The 24,655-nt window shown below is 38.7% G+C and overlaps 1 protein-coding gene across 1 annotated transcript in view; it reads left to right on the plus strand.

Annotated features, from left to right (window-relative positions):
• The window catches only part of elfn1a (extracellular leucine-rich repeat and fibronectin type III domain containing 1a), a 66,365-nt gene extending 42,096 nt beyond the window's left edge, over nucleotides 1-24,269 (plus strand). Inside the window, exons 2-3 of the mRNA XM_034894722.1 lie at nucleotides 150-240; nucleotides 19,157-24,269. Of these exons, the coding sequence (XP_034750613.1) occupies nucleotides 19,527-21,893 (2,367 nt within the window). The 5' untranslated portion in view covers nucleotides 150-240; nucleotides 19,157-19,526 and the 3' untranslated portion in view covers nucleotides 21,894-24,269. The remainder of the gene's footprint in view (nucleotides 1-149; nucleotides 241-19,156) is intronic.
• The last annotated feature ends 386 nt before the right edge of the window (nucleotides 24,270-24,655 follow it).

A 24,655-nucleotide genomic window follows, 5' to 3' on the forward strand; every position in this document is an offset into this window, starting at 1 on the left:
GTTATATGCTTATTGCCTTTGGTGACATACTTCTTTAGTTGTAACTATACAAAATAAAAAAAAACATTCACTTTATCAAGTTGTTTAAAAACAAACATCTCAATAGAAAAGGACCTAATATGGTTCTCTATCATTTACTTTCTCCTCAGAGTTCAAAAAGAGAAATCAGTTAACATCTGTACTGCCGGAGGACACAAGGGATGCTTTCTCACACTGAGGACTTCAACCTAGGTTCCAGAGGTAAGTGCAGGTATTTCACTTGTAACTTGAGTCAACTGCAGCTCTGCATGAACAAACAGCCCTTAAGCCATCTCTAATCCACTGGTCAACACACACGACTAGTACAGTACATGTCACTCAAAAGACATGTCATCCTGAGAGTGGACAGTGTGAATGTCACTCTGGGGAGCCATGTAGTGTTCAGGTTCCCTGTTTCTACCTTTGCTTTTTTCATTTACAATAGAATGCCAGCACCACAAGCAAATATGTTTATTATAGGATATAGAAGGTGGAGTCTTTTAATCTTAGCGGGAGCATCAAAATGAATGTCTCATTTGTTTTTCTTGTTCTATTTTAATGTCCCACTTCCAACCACCTGGACAAATGACTTTATAAAAACGTTGTTCTAATCTTCCTGTAACAACTAGAATATAGGAAAAGAGTTTTTCACTATAGCTTAACTTGAATCATTCAAATAATTAAAACCATAAAACATTGCCCAATAATCATTGTAGGGGAAAAAGCAAACCTGCACCAAAACATAAATCAGTGTCAATTATTTCAGACAATTTATCAAGTTTATCACCACACTTCTGCCTCAGTGTTACTAGGTATCCATATGGGTCGGCCTATTGCAATTATCACATAACAAAATTGCCCGATCGTGATTGTTTGAGCTGACCGTGATCATTTTGCATAATCGTTGCATTCCACAATCAAGGGAATTTAAAGCCAATGTTACAAATGTGGCACCAAATAGAAGGTGAATTACTGTAGGTGTCTACCTGAGCATAAGGTTCCAATGTCAGAAAAAAGAACTGAGCTGGGCTGTCTCTTATTGCTGTTGGGCAGGTTATGAGCAGGTCATATGAGACTATATTTGTTGCAATTGAAAGCAAGGTGATGTCAGAGTAGAGCAGATAACGGCTCTCTTTTAATTTATCGCAGAGAGTCTCCCCTACAAGTGCAGCAGTGTGTTTGACAGCTCAGGGGAAAGTTGTGCTAAAGTTGTTGCTTCAGTCCAGTTTTTCTAAATTTAATATTTCACATGAAAATGTAAAGATGGAAACATGTTGTTATAAGAGTGGCGTGGGTCCTTTCAAGAATACTTTAGTGCACGGGCAAGCAAGCCAGCAAGAGAGAGAGAGAGTGAGAGAGACAGAGAGAGAGAGAAAGGTGTTGGCATTCAGAGCAGAGAAGAAATTAGCAGTAAAATTGTTCAGTAGTAGTAACTGAACAGTATGACCCCAAAGTGAGCATAACTCGGCCTTGGAGGCAAAATAAAGTCTCCCCTGTCACACTCGCTTTGTGTTTCCCTGTTTAATATTACTGCTTACTTTTGAAAATTAAATAAGACTCCTTCTACAATAAATAGCTGTCTTGAACTGTGTTTTGTGTTACATTAGGTCTTTTTAGAACAGGCTATTTTACATAAATCTGTGTGAAGTGAGAGATGAAAAAGAAATTCAGCAAACTATTTGAAGAATGACACTTCTTTGCCAACGATGTAACAATTACCAGTGTTAATTATCCTTTTCATTTAAAATATCCTTATCATCGTGGTGGATTACCACAGTGTGGAAACCCTGTGTTTAATCCTTCCAAGCTTCATCGGCGGCTCCTGAAATTGCCGTGCAGGCGAACTGCGCTCAGACAGGAGAAGGCGACAGAATGGAGCAGCTGTTAACAGACTTTTTTCTTTATCTTCTTTCTTTTCGTTCCCATTTTTGGACATGTTGAAGTGATGTCGGTAGCCCAGAACATAAATTAAAACTATTCTATAGCTTGCTAAACTGTCATGGTTTTACTGCCTTATTATCGTCAATAAGTCTTCTGCTACGATATGGAAGTTTAGCATGTTTTTGACATTTCTTTGGAGAGAAAGACATATATTATTGCCTTGATAATATTGCTGTTGGTGTGTTTCTTATTGCAGAGCTGATAGATGAGCAGATTGGTTAAAATTACTTGTGTAGCCACGTGTTGATAATCAGGTTGTGTTTGCTAGCAACGTGCAATCACCAGCAAACAGACCAGCTTGTGGAGCCACGTGCTTAGCTATTACAGTGTATTACACCAGCTAAGTTTCCATCCACTTGAAGTTCGGTAAAAGAAACTGGTGTGTTTCCATCCAACGGCTTTAAATTGAATAAAAACCTGTGTCTAATGACGTCACATGCTGTTTTGCGATCAAATTGGTACATCAAATTGACATTTTAAGGTGTTTCCATTCATTTTCGCACTGACTTGTACAACAAAGTTTTGCTAGTCAAAATGGATTACGCCATCTCCAACAAATTATCAATATTGCACAAGTTGTAATAGTGATTATGTGCCAGCTGATAGCAACATGTCAAGCTATAATAAGAAAACGAGACTATTAACACATTGCTATGATGATGCAACTCTGCTTTTATTGTCCCTCCGGCACAGCTGCGAGACAACTGTTTTGAGACATGTATCACTATCGCCCACGGCTTGTCGTAATCTTTGTAGCCCATTTCCTTCTCAAGAGCCTGATGAATTATGGCATTTCTTAGATTTTTTCTATCTAAAATAGCCCTCATATTTTGCTCATAAATTAAATTCCAAAAGTCTCACGTCTCCTCGAACGTCGACTTAAATATGTCTTTGCTGCTTTCTGAATACAATGAAAACACTTTTAAAAAATACAGTAATAATAATAAAAACCGTGATAATTTTGTTGAATATACAGTAACTGTGAGGTTAAATGTTCATACCGTTACCAATGACCAAATCATTTTGATGAGCAGCCATTAAAATTAACAACATGGATGTAGGTCTGGTTGCAAATCCAAACACAACAGCACTGCAGTGTGCTATAAAAAAACTGAAATAGACATTTACATATTTAATTTGTATGACTATTAATCGACAACTACAATTCGTGTTCAGACAGCGCTACATAGCCTTTTAAAGATAAAACTGTTTTTTTTCCTTTGGTTTTCCGGTCCCTTTTTCTTTCCACCGAACAACAAATGAGTACCTTCATTGGCTCTTGTGTGTAGAGTGACAGGAAGAGTAGGTGCACACTGAACAATTAATGCTAATTAAGAGGCTGTTCACAGAGGGGCATTGCCTTAGAATTTTAATCATCACTGACTCACTTTCTGGGAATACATTTCCATAACCTGCACAACCTTTCTGTTTAACTGACTCACTAGTTACATAGCTAGTCTGTCATGTAAAGCAAAGCAGATGGGGAGTGCCCTTTGGCTTCATTAAGGCACGTCGGCAGCAGTAGAGTTCTAAATTTAACACTTTCTTTTTGCGGTTTACTTAATTGCAACAGCATAAAGAAAAAGTGAACTGTTGGCCTTACGAATTCATTCCTACAGCCTTCTGTGTCCTAGATGTAGTTAAATGAAACTAATAGCAGGTAGGTATTTCCAATGTCTAACACTTAGCTCAGTTAGCATGTTAAAAGCATTCATTTTAGAGCACAGCTGAGCACGAGCACAGAAGAGCTTTTCCTCTGAGCTGACGTAAAGATCTAAAAAATAAAATATTAAAATTGTAACCATCCAACAACTTTTTATTTTGGTGTGAAATGAACAATCTAACCTCATAGGACTGCTAGTGTAGCTTAAAAATACAAAATTCCCAACTTGTTAATACTTGCCCCGGCTGAAGTCCCAGTGCCCATTAAACAAAAAATAAACTAAACCAAACAGACAGAAGCAATCTCAACATGTAGAGGACCAGTAAAAGGAACGATAACAAGACAAAGCTATGTGGAAATGATGGACTTGTTTGAAAACCGTTTCCCACACTGCAGATAATGTATTCAGTGCTTCACATATCACCATCTAAATCAGCTTGCAACAAGACATCCAGTTTATGAGTTCCAACAGAAAGCACTTAAATGGATATTGAATCTGCTGTTTTACTGTCATCACTAACTAAAGAAATCCTCTTTATTGTATTTTTGAAGTATTTCTTACATGTTTCCATTATTTTCAATTTTTGCTCCAAATGGGAGCAGCTATTTATGGCATTTTTAATTAAATTAGAAGTTGAAACAATGAGCGTTTGTATATATTCTTGTCAATCACGAAAGGAAGGACACCTTTGAACAGACTTCAAAAGCAAAATTGTACTTATCAAATGTGTGTTGGAGTGTTGGATCAATTGAATGACTTAACTTGATTTAATCCTCGCTGCCTTTTAGGTACATCCAAAGGGATTTATTAAGTTAGTAACGAGTCTGTGAGCCCAGAGTTGGAAAGGACAACAAAACTCAGGTTAATTATTTTTTTTGGTCCAGACCAAAAATTTTTAAGGAGACCCATTATGTTTTCTTGTAGCGATATGTGCATTTGTACTACTGATTTACACTGAACAGAATCTGCAATGTGCATTACGTGAGGGAATCAAATACTGGGCCTCAAGCAGGAACATTTTCATACTTTTACCCTATCATCTCGCACACACTTCACCTAAACCTAAACCTCTGAGGAGCCTAATGAGTGCCACCTGTTCATGAGGAGGTGTGTGTAATGTGTATCATTACCATGATGAATGTCCCTAAAATATGCCAAACGAGGCTACCTGTTACGCTCACAAAAATGTTACCAACAAGTAGACAAAAGAGAGCAGGCAAAGCCCTAAAACATTTAGTAGTGTCAGTAGATGTTGTCATACTGTCGGATTCAACAGAATATTAAACTGGAGAATTGCAGCTGTTAGAGTGAAAGAATTGTTTAAGCATCTACTCACTGTGTTAACAATATAAATGATAAAATCTTAAAAACTTTTAACTTTATTTAAATCAGTGTATTGGAAAGCCATGATGCTGATAATCTGGTGTTGTCACTGATTTCTATCCTACATTAGATCACCAGACTTTGAGAAGACCTTTTACTTGCCTTCTTTAAGTTTCATCTTTCAATTTGTGATTAAAGTTTCAAATAATTTGACTTAATTAATTTTCCTACCTTGCATTATAACTATATTTAACCACATAACCACATTTTATGGGAAACCTATCAACATCGCCACAGAGTCATTGATCTTTGGGATGATCATTCTCCCAACCAGGTCACAGCTAAGCCATTAAAAACTATTGCATAATTGTCAAATTGTCGATTAGTATACATTATCACGTTTTCTAGCTAAGGTCTTGAGGCTTATGATTGGTAGTTTTTAATTTTGTTTAGATATGCCAAATTATCATTATACAAGTGAGTATTGGTCAGACTATATAATTGTTGGCACGTGAGCCTTAACATGTTCATAGCAACAAAAATGACAAAAGGGGATATAGTTAGAAAAAATGTTTTATGGTAATAGAGAGACATTGTTTACTTCATATGCTGTGTACAGTGTTTCACATTATTTTGGTCACATGACATTGATATAAAAAGATGTATCCTGAAATTCATTCAAAACTTAATTTTTTGTAAATAAGCATACACAAATACACATTTTTAAATTTGACTGAAAGAAACAATTGATATTGTTGATCCCAATTATTTCTGAGACAATTAATTGTACAGCAAAATTTGGAATTGTTACAGCTCTAGTCACAGTGGCTTTACGCTTGTCGAGCTGTATAGTGCCAACTACTACTTCAACCTGGATTCCTAATTGATGGCACTGGAGAAGAGTTATTTGAATGGATTACTGTAAAGAACATCATGGATTAGCCTGTGGGAGACATGGATCCCAAGGGAGCCTTAAATTGGTCACATAGTGATTATAAAACATCCGTTCGGTTGGCAATTATTGGGCTCTATCCTCATCAAAGAAATTGAACCCTTCCCCTACATTTGCTCACAGCATTGATTCAATTCTTGACAGTTAGACCTCATGTTGGATGCATTTGTGTTTGTTGGTACCCAAGAGGCAATGATCAATTGGTTGTAGTTGCATTTACTAGGACATCAAATTGGTAACTATATAAAACCAAGCTGTGTTTTTTTAGGCAATATCAATTAAATATACCACATCCTCCATGGCAGAACACTCCATATTTAAAAGGGTAAATTACTGGTTTTGGTTTACACTTCTATTGTTTACACTTCTAAGTTAACAATGTGATCATATTGTTACTGGGAACTATGGTGCTCAAACAGAATAAAGGAAAATACGACATAGAGCCTCCTCAGTAGGTCTCTTGTGGTTTTGTAGTGGTGGGATTCCAGATCCAACTGCCCTGCCCAGGCTGTTACCAGTCCTAATGTACTGTAATTTTTTGTGATCACTTTACTCACTTGATGCTCCCTCAGTCCATTAATTCTGTGATGAGAGCTACATCTATCAGAAATATGGCCAGCGCAATAATAAAGGCTTTTCCCTGTAGAAGATGAGTGGATCCAAATCAGATCAAAAGTGTCTTCAGTAAAGTTTTGTGCATGCTCACGTCCCTTAGTGCAAGTCTGTGTTAAAACATCAGTGTTATTTACGTCTGTAGTATGCAGAAATATTCAAATGGTAACCCTTCCATTTTCCACAAATTGGGCTTGCGTTTAAAGAAGGTAGCAAAATAAAGTTTTGCTGTGTTATAGGTCGTCGTAAAGGATATCCATCAAATTTATAAAATAAGGAAAAGTCATGAAGTATCAAGGTGATAAAACAATACTGAGTATTTATGGGTTCAGCAAAAAAAAAGAATTACAGCACACAGTGCATCTGTGCAACAAATACGTGTAAAATAGGCCAAAACAAGACTCCACTGACTTATGTAATCTCCATGACTTCGATCAAATCCTATATTGTGTTAATAAAGACGAAGCAGCCAGGCTGTGACTTAGCAATGAGAAAGGCAACCATGGAGAAAATGGGTGAAATTTAAAATAGGTCTACACAGATTTGACAGACAGCTGTCAGCCATTCATTACAGACTCCTAATGATATTTTTCCACATCACAGATAAATTGCTGCGCTGCGCCACCTTTTTCAGCATGACAGGGGACTTGTCTCAAATCATGACACCTCAAATCTTCCCTCTTATTACATGCCATTCATTCAGATAGACCTCAAAAGACAAAGCTTCCTGTCTGTCTCTTAGAAATTTAAATTAAAGCAATGCAAGAAACTCCATGTTTATGCATCTGTTGTTGATAGCTCAGATTTAGGCATGTTTATGATTGAGACATGGGGAGATATTTGAGGCTTTGGTTGATTGCCTACAGAGAATGTTTAATAACCAGAGGACACCCACCTTTAAAGATGGACCTCTAGACAGCGGATTTGGTTTCTTCTTGTCAAACGCCCTTCTTTTTCGTCACATTTACCTTTTAATTTCTTTTTAAGCCATTATCCAATGTGCTTTGTTTTGAAGTCTGTAAACTAGTGTCAGATTTCATGAAGATCATGAAAATAAAAGAAAATATGGTGGTGAATGAGTCTTTAAATACATTTAATGAGCATGCCTATAATTTGCTCACCTTCTTGCATTAGGTAAATGTCATGTGAGTCACTGTATATAATAAGAGATAAAACTGATGTGAAGCTTCCAATGGCACTTTCAATTTTACATAGTGATTTTCTTGAGAAGTTTTTTTTGGTCTCAAAGATAACAAGATTGCAGAAGATGAGATGTTTAAATGAGAAAACTGTCCCAACATAATTTTGTGCAGGTATTCATTGTATTAGCTTTTATTTTCTCTGCCTGCAGTCCTCCGTTGCAATGTTATTTCACCAACAACTTTTTTAATGACAGTAAAAAAACTATAATTTCCATTATATCCTGAATGTGTTTGTTTATTTCTATTTAACAGAAAGTGACCTCACCATTCCTGGATTGTGTGTTTTTCATCGCCCCTGTGGTTCTTTATTAGGCTCGTTCAAGATGAGCCAGGTCTGCGTAGAATCAATCATCGGCTATCACCGCCTGTTGCATGCCGGTTAGATTTGTGTCCGACTTGATCCCAAGGGGTAATCTCTCTAAGCGTAGCTCCCATGGCGCAATTTTAATACTACAAAGCCATCACCTGCAGTTAGCATCCCATTGACTACCGTTCATTTTGGTGCCACTTTGACAGTTAATAACTTTACATCTGAGACTCTATTTGTCAGTTGTTTATTTCTAAAGAAACACAACAATGTATAAAAGGCTCCATTACCTTGTATCTTACATTATGGCTCCGTAGCAGATGTTTTTATAAAAATAGGCTAACGATTGTGTCATAACCACGCGACTTGCTGTCGCATAGTCAACATAACCGCATTGCCAGGGAAAGCTTGCAGACAGTTTTGAGTTACATCAACTGTTTAGGTTTAACTACTTATGTTAACTAGCATGTTAGTAAGCAGGAATTAGCCTGAGCCTATGTGGAGGGATTTTATTTGCCATTTGTCTGATTTGAAGGCTAATTCTGTACAAACCAAATGGTTATGTGGCTGTGTAGGGTCAAGGAGACTAAAGCCGTTCAGATCACGGATCATATAGAGTCTGTTGTTTATTATTATTACCAACAGATCGCATGTAGAGAATTTTAAGAGCTACTCTGCCTTAATAAAAACAACTGGGGACTGTATGTGTGTCTGATAACGTTTTATTAAATCGGAATAGGACCTAACAGAATGTGAGTGTTTCTTTGACTTCCTGCACAGCATCAAGGCTGCTGGAATCAGCTGGAAACTGTCCAACTTGACAACTGATTTTTGTCACCGCCCCCTGTTGCTGCCTCCTGCTCTCATCCACTTTTTAGACGAGGCGCAGTTCATCTCCAACAAGCCTATTCCCTTATCCCTTTCGAAAGATAGCACACAGCTGAAAATTGCACCTCAAATAGGTTATAGATTGGTATCAGTGTCTGACTGTTCAACTTGGGCGGTAATGTGTCAGGAGTCAGGAATGTGGCACAGTCCCAACAAAAAACCTAGTTGAAGATGTAATAAATCTATGATGTAAAAACAATTCATTAGTCATTTAAAATGGATTACCCAAATGTAAAAAGGTAGCACACACAGAGATATTTAGGACAAAGGTGAACAAAGATCCATGTGTATCCAGATTTGCTAGAGCAACTGCATTGATTAATTCACCTTGATAAAGTGAGAGGGGTAAGAAGTAAGAAGTGATTAAAATGAAAGGTGTTTAACAATACACAAATTGACATGAACACAAACATGACTGCTGATTTAGCAAATTTTGTAGTGAATATTTTTGTTGACATACAGATAAAAGGCATACTTATTATTAATAACAGTGGGTGTAAAATCACATGTACTGTAGGTGTTAAGGCTATTGGAAAATGGCATTGATGAAGAAAGTAAGTGATCGTCAGGTGATGTGAGGTATAATTATACATATATAAAAAACTTCTGAAGTATATCATAAAAAAGTCAGTTGAATTATACAAATATTGGACTAGTTGTAGAAATAGACGGATAAAAGTAATGGATGAGCAGTCTCTCGCAAACTTGCACCTTTTACTAAACCGCGCATCTATTTAACAGCACAGTAAAATCCAAATGTATTACAGTGAAGAGTGTGTTAGGTCTGACTGACAGCAGTCATTTCAACAGGGTCCGATAAAAGTAGAACGCTTTCATCTGCAAAATGATGAATCACATCCGGCATCTGTCCACTACGTGATGTATCTTGTCAAATGACCTTTAAGCTTTGTTGTAGAAGGATAATTACCTCTGCCTCGTCTCCTTAGTAGGTCATGACAGAGATGACATTTATTGACTACACACCCTTGTACAAGTATTTTACAAGTTTGCAAAAGGAAATTTAGATGAGGAGCATCTGTGAAAAAGAGGCACTTATTTTTAAATGGAGGACTTGTATTATCAATGGTGGTAATGAAACCTGCTGTTGAAAACCTCAATAAAGCTTCTGCTTCTTGAAATCGGAAATGATGTATTCAAATGAAATCTCTGCCAGAGAGGAGGCACGTGGTAAAAACTGTGAATGGCATTGTAGTCTGAATCAACGGAAGTACATTTCCAGGAGAATTGCCTGACATCTGGCGTGTGTCCTTCACCTTCCGCTCTGTGTGCGGCTGTTCTCAAATACTGTTCGCTTCATGAAACATCAAACTTCAAGCTAGCAAGCTACATGCTGAAAATGGAAGTTTTGAAGAAAATTTGGATCATGCAAGAAGGCAGTCCTCCTTGTTTTTTGGGGGGAAATGATTGTAAAGATTTACAAGGAATAAGTTTACGGCATTTACTATCTAAAAGACGTTTTGGGGACCGATATGTTGGGATTGCTATGGACAAAGTGCACTGCACATAGCGATACACTAGCAATAGCAAAGGAAGTTAACCATGTATCCAGATAATTTAATAGTGAACAGCAAACTTCATTTGCTGTTTGTTTCATTGCGGGGTGCAAATGTTTCACCAAAGCAAGTTCCTTCCCAAGACCATTTTGCAGACAGACCATCTCTGACTCCGGAGCTTAGCTCCGACCAAGACTATTGTGATTGCTTTAAAGAAATGCAAACAACCCAGAGCGTTTTTGTCTCCTATCCCAGAATGTATGTGCAGTTCAGCCAGACTATTAAGGTGGTGACATCTAAAGCATCGCGTGTAAGAGCTACTTAAGCTCAAGGTGTTCTTTTTAACCTCTGTTTACTGTAAGTCTTTGTGAAGAAATGGTTCTTTTTTTCAAAATCAGAAAAGCAAACCCTCCCTCTTTTCCCCCAGTGTACGTTTGTGGAGGTACATTCAAATGGACAGCAACAATAAAAATGCAAATTCTGACAATGTTATCAGAGCATTCTAAGTCTGTTTATCTCACTAATGGCCATTAGCATTTAAAGCAGTTATTTGCTGCATCCTCCAACCAAACTGGGATAAAAGCCCTCCCAGTGGTGTACCTGTCATCTCGTGTTGAGATCTTGTTTATTTACTGTATGACAGGTCGCTTTCTGTGGTGCACCAAAAAACCTTTCACTCCTGTGATAGTCAAGCACCAGCTTGCTGTTGCATCCTCTGCCCCTTATTGAGCCTGAGAGACTTTGCCATGTCAGAAACAATAACTTCCCTTTCAAGGAAGAGACAGTTTTATTTCCAAACATAGCCATCACACAAGGTGGATGTTTTCATTTGCCTTCCTCGTGTTTCCTATGATTCCTGCACTCATCATAGATGGATCAAATTGTAGTGCCAATAAAGTCGGACCAACATTCTTGCTCACACAGATTGATTATTATCCCGTCACCTTGTCCAACTGTGATACTTCTTTTTGGTAGCTCATACTATAGGTCAAGGGATTTACTATCCCACCACACACTAAACTAGTGTGTTGAAACTCCAGCTTCATGAATCTGCTGCTAATGTCGCTCCTATCTGCTGTCACTGACCACCATAATCTTAAATTCACCTCCCATGGATGGATTGCTAATTGCTTCCCTGGTAGGCGTGTTCATTAAATGTAAGTGGGCTTCTCTGAAAAAAAACTGAGCAAATTTGACACAGACAATCCCCCTGACAGAGCATCACATAAGCAGAGCCACACCGCCAAAGTAAAATGCAAATTGCTGCAATAAATGGTTAAAACCTTGACCCATGTGTCCTGACTGAATTTGTGTAAATGAAGGAAAATATCAAATTCAAATTCCGAGGAAGCCAAGCTAACTCTTCAAGATTTACTGTAGATGAACTGAGTTAAACTCCTTGTGGACATAATATCAAAGTTATAATTTCCTCTTCTGTAAAGGTGCTCTAAGTGATTTCACGCGTGTTTTAGGCTACGTTTGTTGTCACATGCAGCAAGCATCTCCTTAATATCCGCAAGCTGCCTGTCCCCAAAACACACTATAAAAAGACTTGGTCCCGGGGCGGCCTCTACCTCACCCGGTAAGAGCAAGTCCTGCGGCGGCCCGGGTTTGAATCCGACCTGCGGCCCTTTGCTGCGTGTTATCCCCCATCTCTCTTCCCCTTTCATGTCTATCCACTATCACTAAAATAAAGGGATAAATAATCTTAAAAAAAAAAAAAAAAAGGGACTTGGTCCCTGTAGACAGCCCAGGGTCTACAAACGGCAACAATAACAAACTGTGCCCACTTGCACCACGAAGCATACACAAACAATGTTCCAACGTTCCAGCCAATAACCAACAAGAAGTATTTGGGGGTGAGGGGTGGGGGGTGAGGGGTTAGTGCGCGGAAGAACAAAAGGGGCAAGCTACTCTGGTTTTGTTTGAAAATACATCAACAAGAAACAACTTCACCCAACATCGCCTAGAGCACCTTTATTGTGCCAGATACAAACATTTAGCAGAGGGAATGGCTGCTCTGCTGTTCACAGCCTGTCAATCAGAACACTGAGGCAAGTTGACCCGAACAGTTGACCTGCAGAACAGCATAATTGAATTAGGTCCAGTCACTTTCTGAAGATTCATTGGTGGGGAAACCTGGGTTAAGCAAGGTGAGGTAATTGACAAAGATAAGGAGAGCAAGTCTTACTACAGCTTTAGTCAGCAGGTGAACTTTAACCAATTCTCTAAATATAAGATATAAATAAAAACATAAAGAAGTTGACACACAGCAATCCTGTTAAATCCACTAGAGTAGTGAGCTTCCCGTAACTTCCTGCTGAGGGCTGCACACTTTAGTTCGACATGTCATGAGTCAGCAGCTAGAGACATTGCTGGCAGATGCTTTGGTTTGGAGGCCAAAATAACGTGCCGGGTTGATGGTCAGTTGATGGCCTGGAAAATTGCATTTAAACCTTCAGGTGTTATTCCGAGTTGTATCTTACTTTCAAACGTACAGAATTAAATTAAATTCTTCTTAGCTCCTGTCCCTGTGATGAATGATCTCTACAGCCCAGTTGCTTTTTCCCCTGTTCAGTATGCATCCTGTGGAGCTGAACTGTTATGGTTTTGTTATAGAATAGGGTAGAGTGCAGAGATCACAGCATTCATTTTAAAGAAAGAACTGTGAAAGGTTGAGCAGGATGAACTTTTCGGGTAACTATTGTGCCAGGCTGCTTTAATTCCCCTGCAGGGTTTCACTGATGCATTGGTCTTCATCGGTGCAATGTGATTCCACGCCACTCTCCATCAGCTTATCATGTTGATATAAGAGGTGTCACCCAAAGTAGAGCTTTTAGTTTGTAATGAGATTTTTTGCTCTCTTCCGAGCTTAAATCACACTAGTTCACGAGCCTCCTGAAGGACTCTTGATACACTAAAGAACAAAAGAGTGAGATATTGGGAATTAACAAGAGATGGCAGGGCAGTAAGTCATTTCAAGTTTTCCACCTGTGTGGAATACTAAGTAGTTAGTGGACTGCATAACTTTCCATTAGACCAGTTTCAAATACAGGTTTCCTATGCAAATCTGCATTAGCCCTACCTTGGCTCTCATACCTTAATTATCCAAAAGGATCTGGAATTTGACATTTTAGCACTAATGATGTATCATCAGCATTAATTCAGATCAACCCACACTTCAGCAATAATTATCATCCTGATGCTAATTTGAAACTAATTAGCAGGGACCAGTAGTAATTTGCAGCAAAAATATGTAACTTGTCCTGTTTTCCGTCTTGCCGAAACTTTAATCAATCTAAGATTATTGGAAAAATAAAATTAAAGATTTGTGTAATCTTTGGATTTGTTTCTTCAACTGTTAATGTATAATGTAATGCCAAAGTGACAGTAGGCACACTCCACAGACGGGCGGGTGGTCTCTACAGCATTTGAGCATCATGCAGCAATGACAATTAAAGGACAGTTACGAAAAATAGTCCAATAGTCATGCAGAAATAAGAGACTTTGTCCATCAAGGTTATCAAGAAGGTATTCAATTTTCCTTACTATATCCCTCATTAAAAAGATGCGTTATAGGAATGGGTCATACTAACTAAAAACTCCCTTTGCTGAGCTCCCGTCTACTAGAAAAGACACACTAAGTCCAACCAGTATATCACTGAAGCCATGAAAATTGCTGAACCTTTAGCAAACAGTATTTAATGAAGACAGGACCATTATTTTTTTGCCGGGCAATATTCCCATCGTAATTAATGTATGAGTTTAATATCCTCTGATATAACCCATGCATACGTGTCCTCATTCTCCTTCCCTCAAAAGCAATTCAGTACCTCAATGAGCACAATGTTTTCCTTCCCCATGAGAAGAAGTTCCATTTAAACTCAATTGATTCTACACTTCTGGTTTCCAATCTTTACTCTATTTCATTCTTCCCAGCAAGAAGTGCAGGCATTTTCAATGGCATCAAATAAAGGGCAGTCATTGGTATGGATGAGGAGGGTCCTCTGAGATTGAGGCACCTTCACAAAAAAAACAAGATAGGAAGTACAGGTAGAAACAAGAAAAAACAGGGCCTCAAACTGTAAAAAGAGATCCTTTGACATCACGCTTTTGTAGACACTGGGAGATTAAACAGAAAAATGTCCATTTAGTATGCATGGTGAAATTGTTTTGACAGACACGCTGGCAAACAGAAGGGGGCTGAGAGGCAGAGATAGCCAGAGGGCAGTGAGGTGCAGTCCGGTTGGTTTGCATACAATATACGACTGTTTGTTGGGAAGTAGTTTCAACATTGTTTTTTTCAATGTGGCGTTCTGGAGCTTCTGTCAAAGTTTTCCTTAAAGCACTGGCTTTTGTGGCGAGGCAGTACTCCTGAGGCACTGTGTGAGAAAATACTTTTGCTTTACGTTTAAAGACTCCAACCAGACACACAAAGGGCCACAGCAGCTGAGAAATTCCCTCTAAAGTACGATCCAACACGTCAGTATCACAACACCTACTTCAATCCTCTCCTTGGATTCGATCTCGTGTGTGATTTTTCACTGGACAACTCCAAAAATAGTTAGATTCTGTACTTAAAGTTAGTTGCTTTACGGTACATGTTGCCGGAAATAGTTCTATTCGAGATAGAACTCAATACACATGTACAGCTGCCTCTGTGATGATTTGTAGCCTTTTTCATTAAAAAAAGAAGCAATGATTTACTGAGTAGAAGTGAAGTATAAACAGGCCCTGAGCAACTGGAACCACGATTTACAAGGCAGCGTTTGAATCATTCTTCAAGAGCAGGGCTTCAATAGGTTATCCACAGAAGAGGAAAATAAAAAGAAAAGCCTTCATTACCCAGCGCATAAAGCTTAAATGGAAAGGAGACTGTGGAATGGCTGCCTGTGTCTGATAGGGGAATCTACTAGGCTCTGATGCCTTGGGTGTTCTGGCCTGCTGCACTCAGGGCTAGCACTAGACCATACAGATTGCTGCCATTATGGAAAGTAGGTCTGTGGTGGCAAGTAGACGTAAGCTCTCATAAGGTAACCTAAGCTGCTGGATGCCTTGGGCTCCCTTGAAGATCTGCATTTACAGTATGATACGATTTGCATGAAACCAAAGCACTTACAAAAATGTTTTAATGTTGTTGGTTGCTTTGTTTATCCCTGAACAACTTAACACTGCAGGCGTTGTTTTTGTTGGCATATGCTGTGGATTCTTTGGGACACAAGTGCAAGGGTAAAAATACAGTGTTTGAATTCAAAATATGCACGCAAAAACTACAGTACCACCTATCATTGTGAGTATCCTTCTGTGCATTTGTGTCACCCTGTACACAAGAAACTAGTGTGGCTGTAATTTATGCATGGCTTTCAGTGGTAAGGCAGTGAATCATTTGGAGGCTCACTAGAGTGAGTCACTGTGGACAAACAAAACAGCCAATGCATTGTAAATGAGAGGAGAGTGCTCAGGTTTAACTTTAACTTGCATTTAACCGCTGTAGGATCTTGCACAAGTGCCAGACCGTGAGCGGGTAGAGATCAGGTCAGATGTTATCAGTCTCTACCATGCGGAATTTGCAATAAAGGTCAGGGACTGGGGAATAATAGCAATGCACAGTTTTTCTTTAAGAGATCCTTTGCCTTGCCATATATTCTGCAGAGCTGTATTTTTCATATTCATTTCATGGAACATTTGATTTGGAACCTCTTACCTCCTAGGGGCTTTGAGAGTGTTCTTTTCTTCAACGTTCCTCTGCCGCTGCTCTTTTGTTACCATGAAGGTGATTTTGTAATGGCAGCTTTGACATTATGTTGCAGTGTCCTCCACAACAGCATTTATTTATCCTCTTTATCTGCACTTGAAAAGCGGACCAAATCTTTTACTTGATTATCACATCCCAATAGCAGATAATTTGTTAGCTTTGTGTGAACCAAGGAAAATTGCAATTAAAACATTGTTCTTATGCACCAAAATCGCCCTTCATTTGTGTTTTAAACCCCATCTTTCATTTACATTAAATGAAATTGGGGACATTTTTGACTGTGTACAGTATGGATTAGGGCTGCACAATGAGGAAAACATATGAGAACGTAGTTGAATATCCTAATGACGATATTCTTGCGATGAATAAACAGAGATTAAGGTGTACTAAATTTTGCGGCTTTCAGTATTCTGCTCAAACACAACACATTGCTCATTGATTCAAATTAAATGAAAGAAAATCATCAATAACGTTCTGTTATTAAAAAAATAATTACCTTTACATTTTAAGGTGCAGTTTTTTAACTTCTTAAAAAATCTCTCATTGTCTTTTGCCATTTATTGCAGCTTTTCACAATATGTTGCTGCCTTTTGTGATATGATTATTGCGCCACTTAATAATGCGATGACGATGAAAGTAAAATATGTTGTGCAGCCCTAGTATGGATACAGTGTTGCAGTTAGCTGGACAGACATTCAGCGGCAAGGTCTGCCCTCAGTTGTTGTCATAATGCCAATAAAATCTTCATGCTAACTGCCACTTATCAAAATACAAATGTATTTAGTACATAAACCACATAGAAAAACAGCTTGCTGTATTATGCATTTGTTTACCACATTTGGTAAACAGTGCGATTAGGAAGGCATAAGAAGTGAATGGCAATGAAGACATACAAGCTTCCCAATTTACAGTTAATGTGTGGAATACAATCGCAAAAAGGCTAAACTATGAGGTATAGATTCACATATAATCTCACCCTCTAGGCCAATCTAAATATATGTGAAACATGCGCCAGATTACACCATAAATGCTCCAACTTATTCTTCTGATCAGTTTATCAGCACACAGCACAGTGTTTACTGTAGGAGGGGATTCAGAGCAGTTGAAAGAATTTTTCTCCATTAGCATTCTGTTATCATTTATGAATTGTTCAAATGAAATTTTGATGTAACATGAAGCATGCAGTTATTAAGAACTTGTGTCAGTGTGTGTTAGAGTTGTTTTGAAATATAAAAAGTGGAACCACAGGGACTTGTTATTGGTTTGTACAGTGGTGAGCAGTGTCACCTCACTGCAAGAAGATCCTGGGATAGAACCCTAATTAGATGGATGGGTGAAACCCAAAACAGACACACACACACACACACCCCAGCTCAGTACCTATGGGAATTATATACATTCATATTGATTTCAGCACCTGGAGGCCTTGGCCTCATAACTGGTGCTGGTCCCCAGTACTATTTAGGGCCAATCAATAGTTTTTTGTGTTTCAGTTCAAACACTGCTCAACTTTGTGTATGATGAGGAAAACCACACCAATGTGATACACTTAACTCAGAAAAAGGTCAAAAGACAGCGGGAATGGCCTTTAGGTCCACAATGGCAGGTGGGATTTTCAACTTGAAGTATATTCTCTCTGCCACAAACTGTCACTTTTATTCTCTTCTAACAGTGATTATCCCTGTTGTGAAGAGCCGTGTCCACTAACGCAACAAAGCACCTTCTGAGCCCCTGTGTCCCCTGACAAGACAACTCATTTTGGCCTTTGTCAGAGGCAGAACTGGAACTAAAAGAAAAGATTAGTTTACTACACATATCAATATCTCTGGGTTGATGCACTAATTTCAAGCAAATTTTGATTCATACTCTAAATACAATTTAGTGCTCATCACAAGATAATTGTAACTACTAAGCTTACATTTTTCTGATGTTGCCCAACAGCAGTCTTTGTGTAACTACTTAAACAAATAGTGTTCTCTCTCAACATTTTTTTAAGTCAGTAGCTATACATTGACCCATTAACAATTAAAATGCTGTTGAAGGCTGTAGTGTAGTGTGTGATTTAGTGATGGTATATAGAGTAAGGTTGGGCTCTGAATAAATCTACTGAAAGAACTATAATCACTACACTTTAAAGCAACACCTTAACTTTTGAAAGATAGCACATTTATCATTTTACAAATTAAAAGTTGAACGCATAACAGGTGTTTGTTTTATTTTTTTTCACGGGTATTTTTTATTGTTTTAGAGAAGGTACAATATACAGTGCAACATTACAATGTCAATTATAACAAGACATCTTCCTATTAACCCCATCCCACCTACAACAAACCCTTGGCTGAGGACAGATAAAGAAACACAAGTTTAAAAAAGTAATAGTAATAATGAAATTTAAACCTTTTTATTGATGCACTAGGGGGATTTGGCCTCTGCAGATTAGAGAGCAAGAGCTGTTGTTCCCATTTTCACAACCATGGCGTGTCTCCCTTTGCAAACGATCTTAATTTAATTTAGGATGATGCAGTAATCACACCTTGGGCTCCTTTCTGTTGTTTGTTTCTGAATCAGTGCACAAACACACTTCAATTTATGCATAAAGGTTTTCAGAGGTAAATCCTTAATACATTGATCCAATGTGTCATTTCATGTAGTGATGTATAATTGATGTAATGCAGCTTCTTAACATTGTTGCGTCTGCTGTCCTAAGGTTAATGGTGTAAAAACAGGGACCTGCTTTTCCCAACCTGTCAAATGGTAGTTGGCCAATGGTTTCCTCAAATTGCAGTCTGCCACAGGGACTGCGGAACACCTCTTAAAATGTGTACAAAATAATTGGTGGGGCATAAACAAGAGGGCATGCAGTAAACATGAATTCTAGGCTTTGAATGCTAAATTTAACTACCAACATTTGCAGTAGAAGTACATTTCTTTTCCTGATAAATTGTATTTCGTAACAAATATGTGTTCTTGTCTATTTCAGGTTATTCCTCCGTGCACATAAAAAAGAAAGGAAGACAGTGGCAGAAACAATAAGATGAGACCATTTAATGATGGTAACCTCTAAGAAGAAAAGCACAAGCCAACCTGAGACAGTAAAATCTCTTTTAAGCATTAACACAACTTCAAATGCGGGCAAACCTCACGGAAAGAAATTCAGTGTAAGGGCGGATTCTCCAAAAATGTTTTGATTGGTACATGGGGACAATACCATCCATCAATGAGAAGGAGACAAATAAAAGCATTGTTTCTGACCCGGAGAACAGTTGAACAACCAGCTGATTTTCCAGGATTGTCTCAGCTGCACTGAAAACACAGCAGTATCCCCCCCTCTAATTTTTTTGGTCCTGCACATGACTCTCAGAAAAGCACCAATGGCCTGCAGCTCAGGCATGGTGATGAGTGCCTTGTTTTGGTCTGTAGCCATTGTATATTTGACTCATATTGGCAGAGTCAGTGGAGACTGCTGGTTAATTGAGGGGGAAAAGGGCTTTGTATGGCTTGCAATTTGTAGCCAAAACCAACCACCTTATGAGGCCATCCCACAGCATATCAACAGCACCATCGTGGACCTTCGTCTGAATGAAAACAAAATCAAAAGTATCCATTATTCTGCCCTTAGTCGCTTTGCCAACTTGACCTACCTGAACCTTACAAAGAATGAAATCTCCTACATAGAGGATGGGGCCTTTTCTGCTCAGTTTAACTTACAAGTCCTTCAAATGGGCTTCAACAAGTTGCGGAATCTGACAGAGGGGATCCTCAGAGGTTTAGGAAAGCTGCAGTACCTCTACCTCCAGGCAAACCTGATTGAGACTGTGACACCCAATGCCTTTTGGGAATGCCCCAACATTGAGAACATTGACCTCTCCATGAACCGAATCCAGCAGTTAGACGGGTCCACGTTTACAAGTTTGACTAAACTAACCACCTGCGAGCTGTACACCAACCCCTTCAACTGCTCTTGTGAATTATTTGGTTTTGTCAAATGGCTCTCAGTTTTCCCAAACAGGACGAATGAGCGGATGGTCTGTGACTCCCCCCCTGGCGTCTCTAGTTATAGTTTATTGAGCCAGAATCCAAACAATCCAACATATCGGAATGCGCTTCACATACTCACCTCTGTGTGTACTGATGACTACGTGACTCCATTTATTCCTATGCCCATTGAGCCCACAACACCTGCGCCAGACACCACACTCTGTGGGCTGGAAGATTGTCCCTCAGGCACAGAACCAGAAGACATTACCATCAGTACAACTTACAATGATGTGGAAGTAAACCCTCTGATGAAACTGAAGCAAGTATCAAATACAGGTGCCATCATTACGGTTCAGATTCCTCACCCTTACAAGAAGATGTACATCCTGGTTCTGTACAACAACAGTTTTTTTACAGATATTCAAAACCTGAAAGATATAAAGGAGGACATTGAACTAAAAAGCCTTAAACCCCACACAAACTACACATACTGTGTCGCTTCGATACGTAATTCTCTTAGACACAACCACACTTGTCTGACACTCACTACTGGCCCTTGGAATGGAAAGGATAGAGTTGTAAACAATGCAACTGCTACTCACTACATTATGACAATCTTGGGCTGCCTCTTTAGCATGGTAATTTTTTTGGGTGTGGTCTACTATTGCTTGCGAAGAAAGCGTCAGCAAGATGAAAAGCACAAAAAAGCAGGTAGCCTGAAGAAAAATATAATAGAACTCAAATATGGACAAGAACTGGAGGGAGCGACTATTTCTCGAATGTCGCAGAAGCAGCTGTTGGCTGGGGAGAGCATGGCACGTATGCCGTATTTACCATCTGCAAATGAAAGGGAGCAGTACAAATTTCAAGAGATAAGTGATACTCCTAAAATGATGAAAGGAAATTACATGGAGGTGCGAAGCATGGACCACCATGAACGCAGGGAGTGTGACATGGGAATGGCTGGGAATAGCCAGGGGTCGGTGGCAGAGATTTCCACCATTGCAAAAGAAGTGGATAAGGTCAATCAGATAATTAACAACTGTATAGATGCTCTAAAGTCAGAATCCACCTCTTTTCAAGGGAAATCTGGAGCAGTCTCCACTGCAGAGCCCCAGCTTGTACTAATATCAGAACACCCACAGAGTCAGTCTGGCCTTCTTTCCCCAGTGTATACGGACAGCTATCACCACTCCCTGCAGAGGCATCGGACCTCTGATGTCTCGCCAAAGAGGCCCAGCACTGCCACTGGAGGGCCCATGCGAAGTCCCAGGCCTTATCGCACTGAATCCAAGTACATAGAGAAAACCTCCCCAACAGGAGAGACCATGCTCACTGTAACACCCACTGCCGCCATCCTGAGGGCAGAGGCGGAGAAGATCCGTCATTATGACCACCGGCACTCATATCCTGATGCTCAGATAGAGGAGCTTGAAAGACCTGACAGCCACAAGTCCTCCATGCTGGAGCCTCTCACTCACTCCCGCGCCAGAGACTTAGCATATTCCCAGCTGTCATCTCAGTATCACAATCTAAGCTACTCCTCCAGTCCCGAATACTACTGCAAACCTTCACACAGCATCTGGGAGCGATTCAAACTCCACCGGAAACGGCACAAAGATGAGGAATACATGGCTGCTGGCCATGCACTGCGTAAGAAAGTCCAGTTTGCAAAGGATGAGGACCTGCATGATATTTTAGATTACTGGAAAGGTGTATCTTCCCAACAGAAGTCTTAACATATTTAGGAGTTTTAAAATGGACCACACATTGCAGAAAAGACACGAGAACCTCATCTGACAATTGAATCAATGGAAACTTCCATATTATGATCAACTACTCACTTACATTCTCTTTTGACTGTGAGGAAAATAGGGTAAAGAGTCTTTAAATTTGTAATATTATGTAAAGCATTCATCGGAAACACTTATCTATTAAAGAGAAAATATATTGCAAATTAATAATATATATGTTACAATGGATTATAAGTTTTTGGGTATCGCATGGCCAAGTCCTGTGACAGTGGATTTGCTGTTGTGTAATATGAAACTACTATATGAAGATGTGTCTACTGAAACCTCAATATTCTTTTGAGGAACTATCTAGGCTCTTCATTCAAAAAGAACCTCTTCTTTCTCCCTGCATATATTTCATTAAACAAGAACTATGTACAGATATGGGTATCTATATTTGCAATGTTTGCTGTGTAAATTGTAAATGGATAAGTATTAGTGGTCGAATCAGGTTCATCACATGAAGCGCTGTTCATTTAGAGTTAACTTGTTGCTGGAGAACAGCCACTTTAATCCTGTCAGAACGTTTGTCATTTTAACCGTCACCGCCTGTTTTTTAAATTTTTTTTGTAAAGCTTTTACATGCATTTAAAAGATACAGACTATTCAGTTTTAATGTCCCTTTTTTCCACACAAAACAGTATTCACTGCATGGAATGTGATAGACTTCATGTACACAAGATGCAGTATATTACATGCTGAAATGAAAGTATCAATCATCAGTTTTATGAACCATCATTTGTATCTTTAGTACCAAAGTAGAAAGCTGAATTGTTTACAATATTCCTGCACGGTCTGGGAATCGTACGAACATACAGTAGTAGGTCCATGTTGACTTTCTTTCCATTTTTTAATTGTATCAGTTACTGAGTGAAAACACTGGGAAACAATAATATCCACATACTGGATATGGTATTGAAAGCCTACTCACTAACATTTTAAGGGAAGGCAGCTGCACTTTGTCACCTGTTTAGGTAGAGACAGCTATTGTTTCCTGCAGGAGAGCCCGATGGATGAATGTAACAGATACATATCCTGATCTGTCTATGGCAGCTTTCATGTAAGGAAATATTTATTTAATGCTATTAACGACTGTTTCTTTCCTTTGCTTCAATAATTCTTCCAGTGTATTATATTGCATAATGTCTGATCCAATAAATGCAGGAAAGTAGTTTGGGCCTTGTTGCTTGCTGAGAGGTTTCATTTTATTTTTAACTGCTATGCTGTTAAACCTTTTTGTATATTATTAAGCTACGTACCAGACGATAATCAACGTGCTAGAGTAAAATTTAAGAATGTGAAACTGAATCCTCTGACTTACTGGCTGTGAATTTGTATATCATGACATCTTTGGAGTAAATATTAACGCTTTGTCTTTGTAAGATGTTTTTTATAACTCATTCCAGACAGGCTCATAATGACTCATTGCATATTCATGAATGAGCAATACATGTGTATTTTAACTTTCCCACTCACTTGAAGAATTTTAATAATGTAACTTTAAATGGATGTGGGTGTTTTAAAAAGCAAAGAACAGCTATTTAAGGGTTAGGCACTCATGCCTCACATAGGAACGTTAGGACTTTGTGTGGAAATAAATATTAAACATTCATAATATATTCATACATAAATAAAAAGCAGGACAGACATACTCTGTGTTGAGATGAGGATCAGAGTCTGCAATCTGATAGCAGGGCTGACCTGAGGGAACAGATTTGTCTGGTGACATGGTTTTTTCATCATATCTTATTTGCCATTAGTCATTCAGTATGTAAGAATAACTGCCGGCATTAGTTAACCCTTTTGTATTTTTTCTGTGTCATCATTCTGCGTCCATTTCGTAAGTGTGTCATGACGCTGATACTATTCATTGATGTGAAATGAAGCATTCATGAGCCTGATGTGAATATGTTATGTAAGCACCTTATGAAGTGTTAACTTGGTTGTCTGACTTAATATTTCAACCGCCTTAAGATTTTGGGATATGTGTATAAGTGTAAATTTCCTTTTGTTTCATTTCAATGTTGAAACTGTTGACAAGTCTCCATTTGTTGTTATTTTTTATAAAAGCATTTCAGTATCTTCTGACAGCTGTCAGGTTTCTAGTTCATTTAGCTATTTAGCAACATGTTTTTATACTGCACATTGTAGCACTTCTGTGTCTAAAAAGAGTGTTGATAAAACCTTTAGAAAGATCAACAGTTGTTCAAGTGCATCAAAACAAAAAAGAGCACAAAATATGTTTTTTTTTTATTTCTTAATACTATGTTATCAACTTTCAGACAAAGTACTGTGAAATAAAGTTAAGGGTGCACATATAGTATACACCAGCATCTTTATTATGACTTCTGGCCAGAATCACTTTAAGGCTGATTTAACAGCCATGGAGCACTGGATTCGTGTATGTAACATACTCTCCATCGCGGCTGCCAGCGATAGTGTGCTGCCATTCTAGTCAGTGTGGAAATGTCCACCAGCTCTGGGATGTGAATGTCTCGCCTACCGTTTTCTTCATTCATAAACACCATGTTTGAACAATAGTTAGGGCAGGTCCGAAGGATGATGTTCGACGGACATTGTGTCACAACAAACATGATTCCACACCACGTACCATGAGTTATTCTCATTCAAAGATCGTCACAATTGATGAGATGACAGACATCTTTTTAGTCTTAATGGAGGATACATGTTATAACGGTGGAGCTAAC

This window comes from Etheostoma cragini, chromosome 15 (genome assembly GCF_013103735.1).
Source record: "Etheostoma cragini isolate CJK2018 chromosome 15, CSU_Ecrag_1.0, whole genome shotgun sequence".
NCBI classification, from domain to species: Eukaryota; Metazoa; Chordata; class Actinopteri; order Perciformes; family Percidae; genus Etheostoma; species Etheostoma cragini.